This window comes from Rhyacophila brunnea, unplaced genomic scaffold (genome assembly GCF_057557595.1).
Source record: "Rhyacophila brunnea isolate RB1 unplaced genomic scaffold, BYU_Rbru_1.0 scaffold_7, whole genome shotgun sequence".
NCBI lineage: Eukaryota > Metazoa > Arthropoda > Insecta > Trichoptera > Rhyacophilidae > Rhyacophila > Rhyacophila brunnea.
In genome coordinates this window covers 347529-364656 of record NW_028233339.1, presented here as the reverse complement: position 1 = coordinate 364656, position 17128 = coordinate 347529, and the positions used below count along the sequence as shown (strand labels likewise).

Here is a 17128-nt window from a genome sequence, read left to right as displayed (position 1 = left end):
TATTGGTTAGTGATTAAAATTTCAACACGTCACACTGAGCCTCTCTGTCTAATGTCTAGTCTATGCTCGTGGTGACAATATTCTCTATGCAATGACGGAAGTGGATATTGGTTATTTGACGTCTTGTCATTTTTTTTTTCAATTGTTTTGTGCATACTGCATTCTATTTAACCAGTACTTATTATTGATAACGTAGACAAGTCATTGGTTAGGCGCGGCGCCATTGTTTAGTGATGGTTTAGTGTTAACAATATATCTGATACGGTAGCTTGTTATCTTATCATTTTCAATTGTTTTTCAATTCAGTATATAAGTACAACACAACTCCTTGCTATCAGTCAGTCATTTCATTTCGTCCATAATGATTCGCGGCCGTGCTTTACATTTCGTTTTCAAAGTGGCCGACCGAACAAAGACGGCGACGTTTTATAGAGATGTTCTCGGGATGAAGGTGTGATTGTATTACAAATTATTTAATTAAAGTCAAATCTTGTGAATGTTATTGTTTTTGTGCCAGTTTTATTTTGTTAAAAATAGTGTTGGTGTGTTCAATTTTCACATTGCAGCGCTTGCTCATGGATGACAATAAACGATCTTATATGAATATAGGATAGTCATATTATCAATATGTTATACCGTAACTATAAAAGCCTTTGGTAATTCAGGTTAAGGTGTTTTAAAACCGAAACCCAACAACTTGCTGTAACCCAAAAATAAGTAGCTTGTGTTAGGTTTTGAGTTATTTTTCAGTAGGTTGTGTTGGGTTTTTTGGTACCTACTATAACTCTACCCAGCCTTTTTCATAAATTTTGACTCCAGGAAATGTCTCCACTTTACTCTGTCTGCCGCTAGCTCCATCCACCGCCTTAGCCTCAGCGATACTGTGTCTCTTCTAACTCCTTGAGACATGGCCTGCTCTACGGAGTCACCCCACTTTCCTATTACCCTATACCAGTGGCGAAGGGTGGAGGCTGTTAAGACCGCCATAAATGGTGGACACTAGACTTTTTCAGTCATATGTATTTGTTTTCATTGAAATAAGACTACTATTTACAGATGGTGTTAGTTAGTTCTTAAAATTCAATTAACCTTGCGAAAACCATAATAGATAATAATAAAAGAAACGAAAGTCATAATACATAATAGTCAAAAAATACTTGTCTATCCATAAAATATCTAAAATTGCGCAATTAAATCATACATAACTTTGAATATTTTATACATAGATTCAATAGCGGCCTTAAGCCTGACAACGGGGTAGGTCAATTTTGAATATATTATTTTAATTTGCCTTTTCGTTGTATACTTAAAAGACGTATTGCAAATTAGCTTTTTTTACATTATAGAAGAAGTACTAAAAATTTTTATATGTAGGTTACTTACCCTTAAAAAAATTTCCATTTTTCACGTTGTCAACTCATCGTTAACCGAAATTGCACCCAACACGTTATAATTTTTTGTAAATTAGGTCAAAAAATAAACTTTGTGTGTCTATTTATACACCTAATAACTGTTGTACTTAATACTATTTAAGAACATAAGATTAAAACAATCAAACACATTTAATAAAAACTCCGTTATAATACCTAGCGTTATGGAATGGCGGGATCATTTATATATAAACACTTTTTATATTTCCACTGATCTTATTAGAAGGTAACTTTATGATTAATATAGCAGATTACATTTTAATCGGTAACTTGTATACAATGGTTTAATACAGAAAATGCAGTCGATGGGTTTTACTCAAAGGTTGGATTTAAACTGAACTACAATTAATAACATATGAAACTTTCAGACAACAATGGTCAGTTTGAAATAATAAGCGACAACAAATAAGAATAAAAAGGTTTGCCGCACAAATGAGACCTTGAAATCACAGAACAAAACTCTTGAAACATTTAAGGAAAAATTTACATCATTCTGTTTCATTTTACATATTGAAAATAGTATAGCTGTCTCGTTTTCGGCAATGACCAAAATTTAGTGTATGCAAGCGATAAAACAATATGAAAAAAAGGCGTGTTTTGTGCTTTCTTTCCGTCTCACATATGGGAAATGAGAGAGAAAGAAATATTATTAAGAAATATGAATCTTGGCGTTCATGAAATTGACCGAGAAACGCTTGTGAGAGTCGAGATACGTGTGTGTGTATGGTGGTTAAATACACGTACATACAAATTAGCGTGCGTCATGTTACAATCGCTCGCCAAAACGGAAAAAGGCGTAGGATAATAATATATAGGAGATAATTGACATTGTATAATGTATATAGATTGTAAGATATTTATTTTTGGGAGGTCATTGACTATTTGACCCCAGGAGCCAGCCGCCCATGCATAGATTAATATTTTTTATTTATTAAAGTTTTGTTTAGGCAGAGCTTAATGAATTTAAAAAAAATGAACCAACAATATGTGTAATAATATGTATTCTTAACTTGTTGACTGCCATCATTTAATTACCGCATTTAAATAACATGCTAATTATATCGAATGGCCAATTGATTAGTGTACAACAGGTGTACCGTCCGTGTGGAAAGGATTAATCCAATGAAAACAAATAAGTAAATAAGTATGATTGAAAAAGTGTAGACAATTTTGTCGTTTAGCCCAAAATATACCAAAACTATTATGGTTTGGCTAGGCAGGGTTTAATTGATTTTTAAAAACTAACTAATATCATCTGTAAATTGTAGTCTTAGTTCAATAAAAACAAATACGTATGACTAACAAAGTGTAATGTGCACTTTTTATGGAGGATCCAGCCTACCTCTACCCTTTGCTACTGCCCTATACCCACATGAAGTTGTTCTTACTTTTAACTGGATTAACCGGTTATCATAATCTCGAAAGTACGCTAAATTTTCCGACCATGTCCGATCCTGATAGGATCATATGGGCCTCCACAGAGTGGAAGTTTGTATTGACAGATTTAGTTTTTTATGAGAAAATAATAGTAAAAGTAAAAGTAAATAAAGTAATATGGCCAAAACATATTAAGTACTTTCAAAATGCATTTTATTATAATATGGTAACTTTAACAACCAAATGTAAAGTTATCATTGTTTTATGACTTTTATGTCATTATTTTTGTGCTGAAACCAAGGTCTGAACAAAAACGAACCATAGGTGCGAGTGAGAAACCCGCTTATATCTCCGCAATATGCTTTATAGTAAGATAGAATTTCTACAGCTGATTAAATATTTTATCACCGGTAAATATTGATTTGAACGACTACGTTCATGTGTTGCTGAAATTTATTGTTTTTGTGTTAAATATAAAGTTAGTGGTAATTATTTTTAGTTAATTTAGCAGAAAATATGGTTTACTTGTTGTGTTTAAATTTGGTAGCCGTACTGAGAAGGAACATGATAGTATAACGTTTCATAGTTAAGTTAATAGTTATAAAATTGAGGTTCCATTGTGCGTTATACGCAAAAAACACAGCTTCGTTTTGCCGAACAATACCCACTCTCTTTATATTATTACACTGAGGCTGGAACAAATATTTATAGAAATGCTTTCTTTCTTAAGTGCAAGGATAGACTCTGTAACTCATCTTTTTGTAATTTTATTAGTACAAGTACAATCAAACGCATGAAAATAATGCATAGATTGACATCCAGCATCTGTGCTTTGCCTTTGCCCAGCGGCACTGACGAAAATGGGAGGGGTTGAAAATTATTCTGCAACAATAAATAGTCCCAGAATATTGCAATGAGACAATGTAATCTGGAGGTCAATCAAAAAATCAAAATAGCTGTATCAATACAATATAATATTAGCTATAAAAAAACATGATTTCAAAGCCTGAACAAAATCTAAACATAAAGTGCTAGTGAGAAAGCATTCGGATTGCGCATAATCTCCACCATATGCGTTAGAATAAGATGGAATTCATTTGATTGTATAAGGTAGACGGGTGTGAAGCCGATAAATCCATGTTTGGCTGATCACCGATCAGCCGTCTAGATTCCAATCCATTCACGTCACATTCATTATTTAATTGTATTAATATAGAAAACAACCACAATATATAACCAGACAATACTCTCTCTCTAATTTTATCTTTTACTCTATGGATGATTCTCTTTTTTTCTTTCATATTTCAATGTATATTTTTGATATTTTGTTTGCCATGGCATATAAAAAATCTTATGAAGATAAACTATATCCATCTTTAAAAGACCAATATTTTTTTGGTAATTGTGTCGCAGAGGTGGACACGAGCTTTTATATTTTTTTTTTACGAAAACAGTTTATTCCATGTAGACAATTATAATAAATACCTTTTTCTGTCGGCGCATCGGCTTTTCGATCCAATAATCGATAATTGAAAATTTTAAATTTTCATACATTTTGATACACCATTATCACAAACTAAGATTATATGAGGTAATATTAGGTTGGGGTAGGTTAGATTAGGTTATGTTTGGTTTGGTCTAAAAATAAAGTTGTAAATCTCATGTCCACCTCTGCGGCACATTTACCATTTTATTTTATTCATACATAATATTACGTTTGTTATGAAAAATAATGTTTCCTATGTGCAATGTTTTGTGGTTCAAGTTTCAACTTTTTTTTACCGGGAGGTCGCCACTATCGCTCTACTGCACAGACGCAGATCGGCCCATACGCCAGCGAGTAGTGAGTAAAGCGGCCCGACTTTCAACTTTTCTCGTTACATTGTTTACAATCTGCTTTTTAGCTAGTCCGATGATAACACTGGGCGAGTTTACAAGCAGATTGTAAATTCACTGGCTTGTAGCTTGTAAAGTAGCTCAATATCATCGACGCATAAGGCACATATTAGTGCACCTGCCTAGTTACAGCACTTTACCCAAATTATTAACGGACCATGTAATTGTTGTCTTTATTTATGTTATAACCAATTAACATGCACTTATTTTGATTCTTTTCGGTTGTCAGGTACTCCGTCATGAAGAATTTTCTGAAGGTTGTGAAGCAGCCTGTAATGGGTGAGTTCTACTCTATTAAAATATGGTTATGATGGCCGAGCGGTTACGCGTCAGGCTTATAATGTCATGGGTCCCATGTTTCACATGTTGCTTTTCAATGTGTGTTTGCACCCAGAGTATGGACCTAATAGTTTGAGCAAGTAGCTAACATACATTTCTCGTAAAAACAAAAAAATCTGTTAATACAACCTCCACTCTGTGAAGGCCCATAATATGATCTTAAGCGCTGACCGGACGCTCATGCTTTACGACAATCTTACCTGCGCAAACCGGTTTGTATCAGGAAGCCCGTGCGTATGGACGGGAAAACGGAAAACAAAAAGCGCTGTACAAGTCTATATCGCGCAGGTAAGTCGCTGCCGTCTAGTCGCATGCAATATATTTCAATGTACACAGTATGCGTAGTCGCTTGTGTATAGTTCAAAAATTATGAGGTTATGATTTATGGCCATATTCATGTCGAGTTGAATTTTATCTATATTAGCCAAAATATAATGCACCCTTCAATATATATATATTCTTTTTAACACTACAACAGGCCATAAGGCCTGGCCTAATGACTGTAATATAGTGAAACAGCAGTGTAACTAGCAATAGAAGTGAAAGAATCGTAAACACCCAAGCTTTGAGAAAATCACATAAATATTGTGACCTCGCCGGGAATCAAACCCGGAGCCCCCAGATGAAAGGACAGTCACTTACACACTGGGCTACGACAGCCTCCTGATGTGACAACACAACAAAGTTGAAAGGAAAATTTTTAATACAAATAAATAAAAGTAAATGAAAATTTATTACACAAAAATTGAGAGCAAAATCGTCATTCAGACATTCTTGAATTATCATCTGTGTCATTTGCATCATTATTACTCCAAGTTTTATTTTCTTAATTTGTGTGGTATTAATTTTCTACTAAATGGTCTAACTCCTGCAATGATATAAGTCAAATATAATGTGAATGCTGTTTACAGAAACATATTTTAAGTTTAAAACATTATGTTATATTCAACCTAATACGGTAAGTAGCATCCCCTAGGTATTTATTAGCAATAGCACAGAAATTTTGTAGTTTGATTTTTAGAGAGGTAATTGTTTTATCTATTTCAAGTAAGTAAAGTTTTCTCCTTCTTTCTTCTCAGTCCTTACGCAAATCGATGGAGCAAGACAATGGTTGGCTATGGACCGGAAGACACCCATTTTGTCGTGGAACTCACCTACAACTATGGTGTGACAGCTTATAAGAAGGGGAATGACTTTCTGGGTATAACTATAAAGTCTAAGGAAGCACTTGAACGAGCAGCCAAGGTCGGTTGGCCTGTCGCAGACGAAGACGGCAAGAAAGTGCTGGAAGCTCCTGGTGGATACAAATTCTATTTACTCAATGAAACTCAGCCGACTGACTCCGGTAATTTTAATTTTTGTACATATATTTTTAAGTAGGTACATTGAATCCATCAGTGCCAAATCTGCAGAAAGATTAACACAACTTTTGGTTCTTACCCTTCCCAGAGTGATGGTTTTATTTAGATACATACAATTGACATTAGATACTGCATAATTATAAATGAGGCTTCTCATTACAAATACTGATAAGTCCACGATTTGATATTAGTGGTAGTGGTTATTTTGTCCAAATCACTTATGTCGGGGCTTAATCCTGATAATATTTTTGGTTTTTACCTAAATATATGAATGTGAAGCTGAATAAAAAGGTTACTAAGATGAATGATTATAATTATTATAAATGTTATGCATTGCAGATTTATTTGTAGCAAACATCACTCTTTTGTGAAAAAATGCCCTGCAGTAATGTGACAATATTGTAAAACATTATTTAGAATATTTAGGTGAACGATCACAAAAAATCGCAAATAACAAACAGTAGGTACTTCATAATATGAGAAGTTTCAATGGTGCCGAGGCCTAGACCTAGAGTATTGATTTTTCCATGGTTATCGATTCAACCACACTAAAAACTTTATTGAATCGCCATCAAGTGTTCTAATACAAAATGTATTCTTAGGGTAAAAAAAGTTTATAGAACTCATTGCATTACGAAAAAAATGGTTGAATTGGAAATTATGGTAGAAAAGCTGATTTTCTATGTGTTGGTTGAATAAAATGCAAAAAGCAACATGCTACTGATGCTCTCGCTTTGTTTACATTTTTTTTAGCTTGTCTGATCCCAATAAGTTCATATGGTGGGTTTAACAGATTTCTGTTTTTTATGTGAAATGGATATTAGCCACTTGCTCAACCTATCAGGTACATACTCTGACTCATACACAAATTGAAAAACAATATGTATCAGTCTCTGACTCCAAACACCAATTGAAAATGTGTATATTTTTGCAATACTTTACTAAGTAGTTACTGTGATTTTACATGAATGTTCATTTAAATAAGACCAATTTGGTGTACAAAACCTTTTTTGGGCTTTTATCACTAATGCAAGGTATTTCTCTCTCAGTAGGAAAGAACCATATCTTACCAGCAAATAAATCAAACACAACTATAAATTTTGTTACAAATGATTGTGGAATGCTAAATAATATGACTTGTAGTATGCTTATCAATTACATTTCTATATGAAGTGCATCTCCATAGGTTTTTTTTTTTAATTTTTGATTTATACTGGGCATATTAACATAAATTAGACATTATTTTCATCGGTAAAAAATTATGTTTTGTAAAGATACTCGTGTCATCATCAGCTTGGATCAATCCACTGCTGGATGAAACCCTCTTCCATTTGATTTCACTCCTTTCAGTCCCGTCCGCAAAGCCTAACTTTCTGATGTTTTCTACTCAACGTTCATGTATTTTTCTTTTATTACAGACCCTGTTACAAAAGTTTCTTTGGCGAGCTCGAATATTCAGGAATCTATGGCGTATTGGAATGGACTGTTGGGATTGGATGTTTATGAGAAGAAATCAAAGTCGGCCATCTTTGGTTATGGCAGCACACAAGCAAAATTGGAACTACAAGATATTGGTAAGAAACCTTGATAAGAATATTTTTTTGAATATGTTCCCACACCAAATAGTATGGGTTATAACTCTACTTGTGCTAATTTATTGTAGTTATTAAAGTTTATTTGAAGTTACTGCAAACAATTACTAACTTTTATTTGAAGGGGAACTTGTAATGTTATGACGCTGGAACATGTATTTTTTAACTTGTTTATTGTCTCACATCTAGATTAGTGATAAACACCAAAATGCTTTGAACAACCATTATATTGAGAGATTATTAATTTGTCGACTGTTTGATTGAAAATTTGGATATCGACTGAGATATTTATTTTCTCTTTTTACTGGTAGATGTTGCTATAATTCGTATAAACTTTTTTGTACATTTGATTATGATGTTTTTAGCATAGTTGAATTAGTAGCCATTGTAAGATGTAATATTCCTTAAGTATATTGACACATTGAAAAATGACACCTATAAACAAGACATTTTTGGTGGTTATAATGTAACAAAATATGACCATTAATTTTTTTTTTTTATGTAAATATTGTTAATGATGTTTTATTGTCTACAAACTAGTTTTAGGGCAAACTGAGGGACCACAAAACCAATCTTGCTTGATTCCAATTGGATCAGAAATCAGCATTATGATGTTGGAGTTCATGTGAATGTGCAGTGCTGTGTCCTGGCTCTTAGTTTAAAGCCTTTGTGGTAGTATCTTGCGGAGCGTGCAACGTGCATGTGAAACAAGTGCACACTGTATGCACACTGCACGCTTCACCCTGCAAAACGCTGCCACTGAGGCCTTATACTTGTATGGATCCACCAGTATAAGTTGGCCGCTGCGTGAGGGCGCCATATGCTTACACTCAACATATTATCATTCAATGCTTTGTACAGTGATAATGCAAGACATGCATCTCAGTGCAGCCCTGTAAAATAAATCTCAAGTGCAAAAATTTGACAAATGCATCTGCAATCTGAAATGAAATGACTATTAAAGCTAATTTTATATATTTAGTCTGCCTTTAACACTTTGTCTTACACTGTACTGTACAGGATATAGAAAATATCAATATAATATTATGTTACCAATATTTTAATCGTGTCCGGAAATTTGTACGTATACAGTTCACCGCAGGACACTTTCGTGAGCCGGTGTACGTGAAACATGACATTTTCGTATAACATTTAATCAAATGATGAGTTCTTCATTTCACCGTGGAGTATATTTGTATGTATGTTACAAAATGCGGCGCTAGTTTGCAAACAGTTATGTTCCAATTATATTCAATACAAATTTTATGAGATGTCTTTATTGGTTTCAAATAATTTAATATTGAAACTACGCAAATAATATACCTATACGATATGATTGTATTTATCTACTTACCTACCTATTTTCTTCTGTGTCCCTTGTATTATGATGGTTTTTAAATTCGTATTGAATCTAATTGGAACATTACTGTTTGCAAACATGCTCCACGGTGAAATGTTCAAGGAAGAACTCATTTGATTAAATGTTATAAGAGCATAATATGTTTCACGTACAGCGGCTCACGAATGAACTGCATGCGTACAACTTACATGTAACCTATTTTAATAAGTCAAATATCTAAAATGGGTTTTTTTAATAATTCTACTTATAGTGGAAAAATATTGCTCAATCGAAACATGTACTATTTCAATTATAATAATGTAACTACATACTACTCATTTTTCACTCATTCTGTAAATATTTGTAGAAACATAGCAAATGTATGCAGTAAAACTTGGATGGCGTCGATAAAATTAATTTTTACGATCAATTTACAAAAAAATCTTTTTATTTATATTCAGGAGAGAAGGTTGACCACGCGGAAGCGTACGGAAGAATTGCATTTGCATGCCCATTCGACCAACAGCCCTTGATTGACAAAAGGATTCAGGAAGCAAATCAGAAAATACTTACGCCACTGATCTCCCTCGACACGCCCGGCAAGGCCACCGTCCGAGTGATCATCCTCGCAGACCCCGACGACCACGAAATCTGCTTCGTAGACGAAGAAGCGTTCAAGCAATTGTCCCAAGTTGACCCGGAAGGGGAGAAACTCCTCACTCGTTATATTGGAACCGATAAATCAAGAGATCCCGTCCCCCAATGAAATGTGATACATAAATGAATCTATAGTTTTAACTACATATTATTGTTAAGTTTACATTGCAAAAGTAATAAGGTGATCGTGGTAATAAGAGGAATTTAAAAGTATTTTGTGGTAATGCTGTTTTGATATTATTAATAATATGAAGTTGGTATTTTTATATAATAAAATAATTAGTAAGTAATGTTATATTTGTTATTTTTGTATTTCTTTTTTTATCAAAACTGATTTTTATGGCTATGGCATTATTTATTATCAGACAAGGTCAAGAGACATTTAAAAAGACACTCTGTATTATAATTACATACTGTATCCTTATCACTGATTAAAAGTGGTTGTATAACATACCTATTTTTAGTGCTAAAATATTTATCCATAAACAATATTATTTTATGATAGAACAAAGCGTCCTTAAAACCTTTTTTCTTTTAATATATAGATCCCACGGAATATGAGAAGTGATCGGTTGTAAACCGATCGCTCAACCAGTGATTTTAGAAGGTATTAGAAAGTACAAAATCATGGACAAATGACTCAGCCGACAAAAATTTACCAAAAATCCTCTGTATGTTCCTTACCATAATGTGCCCACTTATATGGTAAAACAGATGGCGTTACAATTCAGCAACTGGCGACACAACTTTCTAACATGCTATCTACAAGCATAACTGAGGGAGTGTTGACAACGTGGTCTACGATACGAAGTTTAAATGAAAGGTGTCAAACATTCATAACTACCTCATCACATTATTTGATTTTCAGTTTATTTATATAAAATCAGATGGACCTCGTATTTTATATCAGAATCTTACAGTAGGGGGAGGCGGGGCTAGTTGTTACGGGGGCATGTTGTTACATCCTAGATAACTCTCCCGTTATAAGGTCCTGTGACGTAGGTGTCACATAGGAGACGTAAACATCCTGTCCGCAGTCGCTGACGAAAGGTCGCCTGCATTAATTGTATGCAGTTGAAATAAAACCATTTTGAGTGAATTTCGTGTCTAAAGCAACCTTTGTTGGCCGAATTTGAAGTTTGATTGTTACCAAACTATAAAAGGTAAGTTTTTTTAAAGTATGCTATTAAAAATCTATATATTTATGCTCGTATTTTGTATATTTAACGAAGTAAATATAATTCCCGTGTTAATATTAAAACAATTTCAATTTTATTTGGGTCAAAGGGGCTAGTTGTTACAGTGAGGTGGGGGCAGGTTGTTACTGTATGAATTAACTCCACTCACTACCACTTTACTACAAATTCTTTGTTATCTGCTTTATTTGCAATAGGTAGGTACTTATACCATCTATTTTTATCCTTCGAGATTACAATCTTACAATGGTGAGGACAAAAAAAAAACAAAACCGATAGAGGTAAAATTTTCCAGGAAACCGACAACAGAGCGGCTAAAGAAATAATTGAAAACAGAATATCTCTTAGAAAAAAAGCTGCCCAAGCATACAAAGTAAACTTTATGGCCTTACAATGTTATATTGAACATAAAGAAAACCGTCAGACCACTTCCAAGTTAGTGGGGTTACGCAAAACCTCTCCAGATATTTTCTGTCGATCAAGAAAACGAGCTTGCAACATACATAATAAAATGTAGCAAAATATTTTATGGCCCAAGGAACTAAGAAACTGTAAAAGAAAGTGGTGTTGTCTTCTTCGGACGCAGAGAATGAAGAATGCTTCTGTTTGGAGAATTATACTTTCTTTAAACCTGGGCAAGAGTGGATCCAATGCACAACATGCAAAAATTGGGCTCACATTTCCTGTATTCGTGGGGATAAAGTTAATTTCATGTGTCAGAATTATGATTTTAGTGACTAAATATAAATGCAAAGAAAATCACAAGCAAAAAACTTACTTTTACATACATTTTCAATTATTGTTTTAGTTGGTAACAACGTGCCCCTACCCTGTAACAACTTGCCCCCGGCTGGGGCACATTGTTACACTTTTCATTTTTTGTTTTTAATGCTATTGTAATTTTTGTAAGGTATGTATGGATACAAATAAACAGTATTGTAATAGCTAAATGTATGTAGAATTAGTAATAATTAATATGATGTGTCTTAAGATAAACGGATTTCAGATATTTAGCTTTTTCTTTTTTTGTAACAACTAGCCCCGCCTCCCCCTACTTCAGCAAAAATTACACAAAGTTTTTATTTAACCATGTCCGATTCTAACATCATATGGATCTCCATAGAGTGGAGGTTATTTTAACGGTGTTTGTTTGTTTACGAGAAATGGATGTTAGCAACGTTTGCTCAACCTATGAAATCAATCCATACTTTGCGTCCAAACACACATTGAAACAGAACATGTGAATTTTGCCATTACTAGACAACGCGGTAACTTTTCAGCCATCGTGAGCATTAGTCTATAAAACAACTGGCATTTGAGAACAAAATATTTTAGATACATTTATTTTATTGTGAATTTTTATTTCAAATGAAAATTCAACCTTGAAAGCAAAAATCACATATTGAATTTTATATTGTACTGTGAAGTTACACATTGTGTGTAGGCACGCCAATGTGATATGTTGATACCAGATGAAGGTCTCCCACGGGAGACCACCTTAAAAGGACTGACCGAACAATCGACTGTCCCAGAACCCACAGTCTGCTTCCACCCGGAACGAATTGATGCACCGCAGCCTGCATCCGCCCTTCGCAGCGCATGCAACCTTCAGCCAGGAATAGTCTACCTCCATCAAATTTTGCCGAGCTTCAAATTTGTTCGTGTTCCCTGCCAAAATTCATACTTACAGAGACGCGAGTCTGTCGAAAACGGCTGCTCGAGGCAGCACCGCCGTTAGAGTGAGAGCCAAGCAGAAAAACAGAGAGGTCCGTCTACCGCAGCTCGACGACGAACAGCGCCTGCCGGAAACTTCTTCTAGCCTCGGACGTTGAACAGCTAACATATATCTTGCCTTAAAAGTCTGGGTCGACCCCCCGCGTGGATACCCCAGCGCAACAGCGCCATATTGTTTTTTTCTATTTCGCGCTCCAGCAAGCCAGCCACAATACCTACAGCATTTTAACATATAATAAACACCTGCCAAGCCACAATGTGCGTTTCAATTCCATCCCGCTTCTTTGCCTTGTCATTGTCCTCGGTCTGCAATCTCCGCTGAAGAGCGAAGAAGGCCGGTGTCAATGTGTCATTCGTAACATGTAGCTACTATATCACGTCAAAGCAATGACATTTATATGGATGAATCATCTGGAAAATAAAATGACACTCACTTTGTGTCGGGTCTGCCGGATGGCGAAATTCATATTTTAATATCGGTATCCTTCGCTCAAATGAACATTCCGCTTGCAAGCGGTCTGGCGACACCGCTGGGTCTGCCCATACCGTTCGCGTCCGTTACATTTCGACACCGCTGTTATTATTGTGTTACAAAATGCCAATGTGCCTAGTTAAAAATTGTAAAAAAAATTCTACTAAACACGTGGGATAACTTTTCATGTGTAAGTATTATTTATTATTGATAAAATGCCATTTTTAGATATTGACAAACGTTTATTCGATGCAATTCAATGACAGAACAATTTGACAGAAATGGCCGAACATTTTTACGCAGGCAGCGATGATTTCTCCGTTCCTATGAGGGCTCAACGCACAAATGGTGATTTATAAATTTGGTCCGTATTGTAATGACAGTAAGGTATATATTCGTTCAATTTTTCAAATATGGTAGTACTGTTTGCACCGTACTTCAGCTAATTGATTTGCATGAACGGACTGGTAATATTATTTTCAATTTATTATAATTGAATACGTGTATTAATTAAGGCTCTAAGTACCAAAAAGTAGTTTTGCCTGTAGTTACAAAATACCAAGTCATTGCAGTAAAATTTCATGAAGCAGACCTTTTGAAAAATGTGGTTTTACAGTGAGAAGCAATCACGGCAGCTTCTATAATTTTAGGTATTAAGAACTCGCAAGTGTCAACACACCATCGTCAGCCATTTTATATTGAATGAGGTTGACCACTGTAGTGCTATTTACACCATTATAAATAAAACAGGCCAACGGACTTACAACGTCGACAGGTTTAAATATTTTGCTGTATTTTTTTGATTTACTTGAGGCACTTAGACCATAGTTGAAGTTATTGACGTTAGTATGTAGAACATTTTTCTATAAAAATGACAGTTTTTTTGTTTGTGGTACTTAGCGCCTTAATTAATACACGTATTCATATGTAATTGAACATATTTTTTGACACCGTTTGTTTAATTTAAAATACTTTTTGTCGCGAAATCGATAAATGTATTGGGAAGTATATATTTTTATAATTGAATCGCTACAAATTAAAACGTGAAATAATGAAGAAGGGAGAATAGTAGTATTATGTCAATGGATTTAGCGGTTTTATTGTCATTATTATCTCTCATTAAATTTTAGAGTTCCTCGCGAAGCAGAAAGGCGATTACATTGGACATATATACTTAGAGTATTAAGATGCGATCCATGTTGGACACCATCAAATTATACCAAATTATTATATTGCAATTCAATAACCATCATAATGTTATTGTTTAATCTCAAACATCTTAAGCAAAGCAATATGATCAAAACGTGAAAATCTAATTACATATTCGTTGATATTTATTTGTACACTGTATGGTTTGTTAGCGCCGTAGCAAAGAATATTTTGTTTAGACAAACAACTTTTCTCAAAACTACGTAATATTCGTATTTCTTCCATAATTTGCCGCCCCTCATAATGTGGCGCCCGCCCTTAAGCAACGTTTGGTCTGCTTATCGTGTATTTTTTATAACTTGTTTCTTGATATTTTTTGTTTTCATTGTTTATGTCATAATAATTAAATTAACAATACCATTGTTATCATTACCATGATTTGATAATATATGGGTATCGTTGTTATAACATTTTCCACGGATCAACTTTCAGTTGAAAATGTCGTAATGATGAAACTGGTATCGCCTGTTTGAAAATAAATGTACGAAGGTACATACGTCAAACATACAATAATAATATATTTTTATAACTTGTTTTTATCTCGAATAAATGGCGTTCAATAAAAATTTAATTGTGTTTGACTATTTTTTTTTGTTATATTTATCTACCTCCGTTCTCTTGTATTATTATCATAGGTACTTCGAAACTGTGTTATTAATTGATAAAGGCATGTATTTATTATACACACAACAAAAAGAATAATAATATAAATAACGAGTTACAAAAATATTTAAAGTTATTAATTAAGGGCAGAATTCCCAGTTTGCGCCTGGAAGCGTTTCGCTGAATGCCTCGAAGCGTTTCGCTGAATCTCCAGAAGACGTAAGTAACCCAAGAATCTATTTCTAACGCGATGACATTAATACGCCATTACAATAAAGGCTATATTACTCTAAAATTCTCCAAGCTCGATATCGTATAATGGAAATGCAACGTCATATGATCACGTGACGTCTACCTATACATCTGTGAATAAGTTTCGTGCACTATTTCTCGTGCTCGCCGATATGAAATGAGTTGTCCATTTAAAACGTCATTGCGTCAAAGCTACATTAATCTATGGCACGCTACATTGGCAGGAGTGGTGGGTAAAGCGTTAACAATAATACAGGCTGACTAACATGTATCTTAAGAATCAGGAGGATTTCATAAAAATGTAAGGGATTAAGTAAATATGTAGAAATAGATTCAAAAAAATACTTTATTTACAAACAACATTGATTTGATCAGCATTTATTATTAGCTCTGACATCTTCAATGTATATTATATAATAGTTTTAGCGTTGCGTCTTCATGTGACATCACAATATGATTAATATTATCATATTCACAATAGTGAGAGCGGGCCCACACCGGGCAACTATGGTTGCACAGCCAGTCGCGTGACTGTGGTCTCTCGGGCGATTTGCAGGCAACCAGGGAGGCAGCCAATAATCCGCTCACTTTCAAGATGGACGTTGAAGTAGCAAAAAATACGCTGTCCGCGGCGTGGCTGCCGGCGACTGGTCGTCTAGTGTGGCGGCGCTCAATACATACTATAACTATATGTTTTCATGCATTGCAACCGACCAGAGAGTCGGGCAACCAGAGCGAACACAAGAGCGAGATTTTACTGGTCGCCCGACTAAACTAGTTACGCGACTACTGGGCAACCAGATGTGGCATGGTCCATATAACTGCATGCATTTGGTCTGGTCGCGCAACTAGCTGCGCAACCAAAGTTGCCCGGTGTGGTCTGGGTCTAACGGAAGTTTGAAATATTTTTAAATACATTACAAAAATATATCGTTAATACATTGTAAATTATCTTTGCCAGTTGTATTTAGGTTGTTATTGCGTATTCTTTGTTTTCCGTCTTTCTTCGATGTCTCGGGCTCATTACAAAGGCCATCCGTGTATAAACTTTGCCACAATACAATATGTTTAAAATGTCTGCAATGAATCCGAAACGATGAGGAAAATAGAAAATGATAAGAACCCACATACAAGCGAAGGTAACCAAGTCTCAAATAATACACAATTTCAATTGATTTACAGATTTAATACAAATGAAAGTAGGACTGCCATGCTTTACATGTCATCGTGTAATAAATACTCAAAAGGATTATACATAGATTTTTCAAAAACAACATGATATTAAAGGAATCCTAATTTCCAAAACATGATAATTAAAAAAGTTAAGATTCTTATTAAAAATACATCATTTTAGGAACCCCAGAAACATACCTACCTTACAACATGTCAAATCAAATGGAATTCACATCTTTCAGTGTGAAAAGAAAAAGGGGGGGTCCTGTACTAGGTTTGAATAAAATTTTAAATATTGGAGAGAAAAACACTATACAGGAATGAAGTAATATTAAAATTCAAAAAGGAAAGAGAAGCGCTCGTCTGGCTCGGAAGCAGAAATAATCGGTGAAGGGGCTGTGTCCCTCGATTCCAGGGGTGTGGTAGTGGGAGAGGCAAGTCACTTTGTGTTCTCGATTAGATGCAGTTACAGGTCTACAATTTGACTATTGTTTGTCC

At 34.6% G+C, this 17128-nt stretch overlaps 1 protein-coding gene across 1 annotated transcript; it reads left to right on the top strand.

Moving 5' to 3' along the window:
- The first annotated feature begins 173 nt into the window (after nt 1-173).
- LOC147064356 (glyoxalase domain-containing protein 4) lies at nt 174-10465 on the top strand. The gene is made up of 5 exons (XM_085957870.1): nt 174-451; nt 4933-4982; nt 6122-6387; nt 7822-7977; nt 9796-10465. Exons 1-5 carry the CDS (start codon nt 362-364, stop codon nt 10098-10100), a joined length of 867 nt encoding a protein of 288 aa, XP_085813996.1. The 5' UTR covers nt 174-361; the 3' UTR covers nt 10101-10465.
- The last annotated feature ends 6663 nt before the right edge of the window (nt 10466-17128 follow it).

Excerpts from the sequence above, each read along its gene's own strand:
- LOC147064356 (XM_085957870.1), top strand. The coding sequence starts at position 362 with ATGATTCGCGGCCGTGCTTTACATTTCGTTTTCAAAGTGGCCGACCGA. Across the intron at positions 4,983-6,121 it reads TGTGAAGCAGCCTGTAATGG|TCCTTACGCAAATCGATGGA; the intron begins GTGAGTTCTACT and ends CTTTCTTCTCAG. Across the intron at positions 7,978-9,795 it reads ATTGGAACTACAAGATATTG|GAGAGAAGGTTGACCACGCG; the intron begins GTAAGAAACCTT and ends ATTTATATTCAG.